Source organism: Babylonia areolata, chromosome 27 (assembly GCF_041734735.1).
Source record: "Babylonia areolata isolate BAREFJ2019XMU chromosome 27, ASM4173473v1, whole genome shotgun sequence".
NCBI lineage: Eukaryota > Metazoa > Mollusca > Gastropoda > Neogastropoda > Buccinidae > Babylonia > Babylonia areolata.
In genome coordinates, this window is record NC_134902.1 from 35,108,507 (window position 1) to 35,116,006 (window position 7,500).

The 7,500-nt window shown below is 42.8% G+C and overlaps 1 protein-coding gene across 4 annotated transcripts in view; it reads right to left on the bottom strand.

Moving 5' to 3' along the window:
* Positions 1 to 7,500, bottom strand: part of LOC143301466 (uncharacterized) — a 48,950-nt gene that overhangs the window by 378 nt on the left and 41,072 nt on the right. For 3 of the 4 annotated variants that reach the window (XM_076615776.1, XM_076615773.1, XM_076615775.1), the window contains one exon: positions 2,227 to 7,500. This exon is cut by the window's right edge and continues 2,054 nt beyond it. Coding sequence is in view for 1 of the 4 variants with exons in the window: in XM_076615774.1 (XP_076471889.1) it covers positions 1,433 to 2,137 (705 nt within the window). In the remaining 3 variants the exon portion in view is untranslated. The other variant, XM_076615774.1, reaches the window with a different exon arrangement.

Below are 7,500 nucleotides of genomic sequence, written 5' to 3' on the forward strand. Positions count from 1 at the left end.
CGGGAGTCAGTTGCTATCAAGGTGCAGTCGACTGTATTGTGAAGGGTTTGTTGTTCGCTGCCGAGGTCGATTTGCTGTCTTGGCTGTTGACCATCAGCAAAGGCTGTCTCCAAGGCCACCTTCCTCCCAACACTGGGCCTACCGTGTGTACTAATAACAAACACCACTCCCCAACTAGTTGAACCAACTTGACGAATCGTGGTTTGTCTTAGTGACGCTGGGTGAACGACTGAGACACATTCATTGCTCCATTCTCATTCACTCTTTCTTTTTTTTTTAAAAACCTGCTTCCATACTGCATGACAAAATTAACACACCACGTCACAAGGAAAACAGAGAGGAGGAAGGGGGGAGGTAAGGTGGTGGAGAAAGACACAACTCTGGGTGTGATAGCCGGCCCGATCAATGATCCCCACAGCATACATTTCCCCATGTCCAAGACACTGAGTACCATCACCTTCCCCACCTGAGAGAGAGAGAGAAAGGCAGGTGGACGACAGGACAGATCAACAGATGACATGGTAAGAATCCTGAGGGAAGGCAGGCAGGGAAGGGGAAAATACCAGGAGGTGTGGGCGGTGAGGGGTAGAGGGGGTTGGGGGGAAGAGGAATAAGTTGAGGCACTGAGTGTGCTATCTTTTCACCAGATCATAGACCCTTTCAGCATAAACTGTGCCCATTACAGCGATCAGTGAACAGACTAAACCATCATGGGGGTTATCGCATCAACATAACCTCACGCCGCACTGCCTGCCTCGCCAAACACCGCAACAGCTGGGCCCTGCGACTGAGCAAACTCTTTGACCAAAGACAGCCAAATAAGGAGGCAGAGTCGCAGCAAACTCACTGACCAAAGACAGCCAAGTAAGGATGTAGAGTTGTGGCAAACTCATCAAAGACAGCCAAATAAGGAGGCAGAGTCACAGCAAACTCATCAAAGACAGCCAAATAAGGAGGCAGAGTCACGGCAAACTCATCAAAGACAGCCAAATAAGGAGGCAGAGTCACGGCAAAGTCATCGAAGACAGACAAATAAGGAGGCAGAGTCACAGCAAAGTCATCGAAGACAGCCAAGTGAGGAGGCAGAGTCATACCAAACTCATCAAAGACAGCCAAATAAGGAGGCAGAATCGCAGCAAACTCATCAGACAGCCAAATAAGGAGGCAGAGTCGCAGCAAACACCTCAGACAGCCAAATGAGGAGGCAGAGTCACAGCAAACTCATCAAAGACAGCCAAGTGAGGAGGCAGAGTCACAGCAAACTCATCAAAGACAGCCAAGTGAGGAGGCAGAGTCGCAGCAAACTCATCAAAGACAGCCAAGTGAGGAGGCAGAGTCGCAGCAAACTCATCAGACAGCCAAATAAGGAGGCAGAGTCACAGCAAAGTCATCGAAGACAGACAAATAAGGAGGCAGAGTCACAGCAAACTCATCAGACAGCCAAATAAGGAGGCAGAGTCACAGCAAAGTCATCGAAGACAGCCAAATAAGGAGGCAGAGTCATAGCAAACTCATCAAAGACAGCCAAATAAGGAGGCAGAGTCACAGCAAAGTCATCAAAGACAGCCAAATAAGGAGGCAGAGTCGCAGCAAACTCATCAAAGACAGCCAAGTGAGGAGGCAGAGTTGTGGCAAACTCATCAAAGACAGCCAAATAAGGAGGCAGAGTTGTGGCAAACTCATCAAAGACAGCCAAATAAGGAGGCAGAGTCACAGCAAACTCATCAAAGACAGCCAAGTGAGGAGGCAGAGTCACAGCAAACTCATCAAAGACAGCCAAATAAGGAGGCAGAGTCACAGCAAACTCATCAAAGACAGCCAAGTGAGGAGGCAGAGTTGTGGCAAACTCATCAAAGACAGTCAAATAAGGAGGAAGAGTCACAGCAAACTCATCAAAGACAGCCAAGTGAGGAGGCAGAGTTGTGGCAAACTCATCAAAGACAGCCAAATAAGGAGGAAGAGTCACAGCAAAGTCACCAAAGACAGCCAAATAAGGAGGCAGAGTCGCAGCAAACTCACTGACCAAAGACAGACGTGAGAAGAAGGTGGGGGCATGGGGGCACAGCAGGCAGAGGGAGGGGGAAGGGGTGAGAGAGGGTGGAAGTGCGGGTGACACCACCTGCACACTACGACACATGCAACGCAGTGCAATGCGGATAAATAATAGTCACACACAGGCACTCCAAGCTGTACACAGAGGGTAAAAAAACAAAAACAATGGTGTCAAAATGGTCAGAGGGCATATTTATTACAAAATCAGCGACAGCATTTATCACCCAGTAATACAGTAATACAGATCATAACAGGTTCATTTATATGATTATCAAAGGCAGTGATCCTTTTTGCACGGTGGTACATGTACGCAAGTCCAGCTGTCCACTTCATGCTCTTTCACACACTGCTCTACACGTGACATGCACTTTGTTCGTTTGTTCCGCAGCTCTGTCCTGCCTGTTGAGCCTTTGAACTGATAGTTATATTCCTGCACTTGCTTTTTCACACCTCCCAATCAGCAAAACTAATCATCAATGTGTGTATAAATTTATTTTTTTTTTTAAACAGGTAACTATATCGAAATCGGGTATCAAACCAGTACTGCTTTCATTCATTAAATGGAGCACATCTTTTAAGATTTAACAATACTATGTGAATGAAAAATGGAAAACGGATCAGATGAGTACCATGCTCGTGTCAACTTTGAGTAACATTGGCATGTCACTGTGATTGCAATACATGTGTACTGATCTAAAGACTATCATTGTACATAACTGTCATAACAGCAGATGCCCGAAATAAGCTAGCTGTTCAGAAAAATTTGATGACACTATCTAGACAACCTTTGAATTGATGTTGGCATGGTGTGGTGAGACATTGGGGGTATAAGAATTGTTTCCATGACAGGGTGTGTCGTTCTGAAGTAAGTTGCCTGACAGAAACCCTGGTTCGTGAGAACATGCAGGATTTTGGATCACTTGCGCTTGCTGCTGTTCACACATGTGACTTGTCTTTTAGTTGTGACACAATTGTCACTGGTCATGTCACACTCTATGATGATTTATGCTCTCCAATTCATTCAAGCTTGCTTTTAACTGCATAATCAGTTCTGTACACGACAGTAGATCATATGCTACTGTGTCTTTTTTTTTTTCTTCTTTTTCTTTTTATTATTATTATCATTCCATAATGATACATAGTAAAGCACACTGAAGTTAGCCACAGCCAAACTTGAATTCTCTCTTGCAGGCCAGCAGGTGAAAGGAAAGTGCTGGATAAACACAGTTCTCTGCGTAAGGAACAACCAGCCAGCTTAAGCATCTGGCAGTGATGACAGAATGAAACGTGAAACTGGGTTAGAATATGAACAACGCTACATCAAGCATTCCGTCTGATATATACACAGACATCAAGAAGGCAACAGGTACAGAAAAAAGCTGTGGGGCTTTGCCGCAAATCAAACAAAACCACTCAGTCTCTTCAACCTGCATGGCCGGCACCTGAAGGAATTTGTGTCCGCTCTACATCAAAGTTTAAAATCGGAATATCCAAAGACAAGAGCACAGTATTAGCGACTGTCAGTACTCGTAAAAAGCAATCTTGCGTTCACAGCATAAGCATTCATGTTTAGACACAAACACACACAGGTGGTTGGTTTTCTTTCCAAAAGTAATCAGCAAAAAAAAAAAATATATATATATATATATATATATACACATATATAGATAGATAGATAGATAGAACGATAGATGGGGATATTTCAGAATTTTTCTAGTTTCCCTTTTTTGTCATGAATCTTCCTATTCTTGGCTGGGTTTTTTTTTTGTTTGTTTGTTGTTGTTTTTTCTCCAAAAGATAAAAATATTTGATTTTATCTAATTTCTGGTCAAGCAATAGCAATGGAACACACTGACAGTGGAAATTGTCAACACACTGATTCTAATCAGCTGGGGGGAGATATTATGACCAACTGTAACTTTATACATTGACATGGATGCTGTTTATTTCGTAAACACAGACCGCATAAGGAAAAAAGGCACAAAATGTTAAAAAGAAAACAAAAAATCAAAGCAAGTCACACATCTACTGCATTCCAAGAAAACATTTTTTTTTTAAATTAAACACAACTTACAATGTTTACATTTTACAAGGTACATATTGCATTTGGAAATGGAATGAGGAACAAAAATACTAACTGCACCTTTATTCAGGTCACAATCATTGCTTTTTTTCCTATTTTGTTAAAAAATGAAAATCAGTTAAGATTTTCTTGTTTTGTTCATCTATCACTGCCATTTATTGTGACATGTTCCAAACATGTGTGATGGTCGTGTCTGACTACGACCATCAGAACAGAGGAGGCAACTGCTGTCCCGACTATCTGGGCTAGAACCTGATTATAGTGGAGGGTGTCTTGCCCAAGTTACGTCCCCACTCTCTCAGCGAAAAGGGTTTTAGGACAATCAGTGTTGGAATGGGCCCCAAAGGCTGCAGCACTAAGAGCCAGTGCAAACTTGCCTCTAGTTTGAGATTCACAGTCATTCACAAAGACGAAGCTGTAAATGAATTCCTGTTGCAGTGGAGAAACCACTGACCATACAGCTCTCACTTTGCTGTTGGCACAACTGTAAGCTTAAAATGTCAATCCATGATATTGGCCAAAACACTGTACCAAAGAAAATGAGTTCATCTAGAAACAACCTACCAGACCTGTAAGCTTATAAAGTTATAATGTCAATCTATGATATTGGCCAACACACTGCACCAAAGAAAATGAGTTCATCTAGAAACAACCTACCAGACCTGTAAGCTTATAAAGTTATAATGTCAATCTATGATATTGGCCAACACACTGTACCAAAGAAAATGAGTTCATCTAGAAACAACCTACCAGACCTGTAAGCTTATAAAGTTATAATGTCAATCCATGACATTGGCCAACACACTGTACCAAAGAAAATGAGTTCATCTAGAAACAACCTACCAGACCTGTAAGCTTATAAAGTTATAATGTCAATCTATGATATTGGCCAACACACTGTACCAAAGAAAATGAGTTCATCTAGAAACAACCTACCAGACCTGTAAGCTTATAAAGTTATAATGTCAATCTATGATATTGGCCAACACACTGTACCAAAGAAAATGAGTTCATCTAGAAACAACCTACCAGACCTGTAAGCTTATAAAGTTATAATGTCAATCTATGATATTGGCCAACACACTGTACCAAAGAAAATGAGTTCATCTAGAAACAACCTACCAGACCTGTAAGCTTATAAAGTTATAGTGTCAATCTATGATATTGGCCAACACACTGTACCAAAGAAAATGAGTTCATCTAGTAACAACCTACCAGACCTGTAAGCTTATAAAGTTATAATGTCAATCTATGATATTGGCCAACACACTGTACCAAAGAAAATGAGTTCATCTAGAAACAACCTACCAGACCTGTAAGCTTATAAAGTTATAGTGTCAATCTATGATATTGGCCAACACACTGTACCAAAGAAAATGAGTTCATCTAGAAACAACCTACCAGACCTGTAAGCTTATAAAGTTATAATGTCAATCTATGATATTGGCCAACACACTGTACCAAAGAAAATGAGTTCATCTAGAAACAACCTACCAGATCAGAGGACAGCCAAAAACAAAATGTCACGATGCCACACACAAAATCATCCACCATGCATGATGACATTATCATTATCAAAAGTGAAACTAGTCAGCCTGGTCAACTGCAGAATGTCACTGACTTGCAGATGTGTCGACGTGTAGTACAGACAATCATGTCAATTGTCTCAATCATTGCACTGGGTGGGTCTGAAAATTACCAGACTGGAATGGTTCCAGGACAGCATTCATGGAGGTCATATCCTGCTGCACAGTCTTCTTCTGCCTTTGCGGGCCGGATCTCATACATTGTTATATGTAAAGATGGGATTTTATGAACATGACCATTTCTACTCCACCATATAGGCAGCCGTGATTTCGGGGATGTGCAGGCATAGGGTGTCCTTATTTCCAAAACCCACCATGAGGTGACATGGATTACGGGATCCTTTGAGTGCGCATTTGATCTTCTGCATGCGTACACACACACAAAGGGGGTTCAGACACTAGCAGGTCCCTACATCTGTTGGCCTGGGAGATGGGAAAAACCTCTACCCTTGACCCTCCAGAACAGCCAGGACTGGAACCCAGGACCCACCCTAGGATTAGAAGTCCAATACCCCTGAAAACGGAGTATGGCTGCCTACATGGCTGGGTAAAAACGGTCATACACGTAAAAGCCCACTCGTGTGCATACGAGTGAACGTGGGAGTTGCAGCCCACGAACGCAGAAGAAGAAATGAACGTGGGAGTTGCAGCCCACGAACGCAGAAGAAGAAGAAGAAGAAGAAGTCCAATGCTCTTACCATTCAGCTATCATGCCCATCACTGGATGGCTCTGAAGATTACCAGACTCTGGAACCAAAGCGCAGGAAAGCAATGGGAGTGAAAGCTGGGGAGAGGTCTCTGGTAGCCACAGTGAAGTGGGTGGCTTCTGATATGGAACAGACGCTACATTCCACAGTACAAACAAAAAGTAACAAATTTTCCTTTTATGGACAAAAAGAAATGTGGAATCTGTTCCTCTCATTACTCAAAAAAAAAAGAATATTAAAAAAGACAAATAATAAAATTCTCTGACAGAGTAATTTTATTCACATTTCCTTTCCTGTCCCAAGTTTTCCAACTGTAGATTCGCAGACATGAACGTGTGGAAATTACAAACACTATGGATGTTAAGTTTCCCTTCCTCCTGCTAAAATACCTTCTAAACACCCACCCCTAAATTCTCATTAAATGTCCTGTTCCAAATGTGTGTGGGCCTATCCACAATAGTTTTCCAGCAGTATTTGTGACAGAACAGCCAGAATCTGCCACTCCGTCAACATGTATTTACACACAACTTTATGGACTTTTGGGTTCAGACTTGTACTGAAACCCAGTGACTGTGCATGTCCTTCTTCTTCTTCTTCTTCTGCTTCTGCGTTCGTGGGCTGCAACTCCCACGTTCACTCCTATGCACACGAGTGGGTTTTTACGTGTATGACCGTTTTTACCCCGCCATGTAGGCAGCCATACTCCGTTTTCGGGGGTGTGCATGCTGGGTATATTCTTGTTTCCATAACCCACCGAATGCTGACATGGATTACAGGATCTTTAACGTGCGTATTTGACCTTCTGCTTGCATATACACACGAAGGGGGTTCAGGCACTAGCAGGTCTGCACATATGCTGACCTGGGAGATCGTAAAAACCTCCACCCTTTACCCACCAGGCGCCGTCACCGTGATTCGAACCCGGGACTCTCAGATTGACAGTCCAACGCTTTAACCACTCGGCTATTGCGCCCGTCGTACATGTCCTATTATCTACATATTCCTGAGGTCTTCAAAGACCACAATATCATGTAACGACAGAAATAATGAAGCCATATGAGCAAATTGCAGG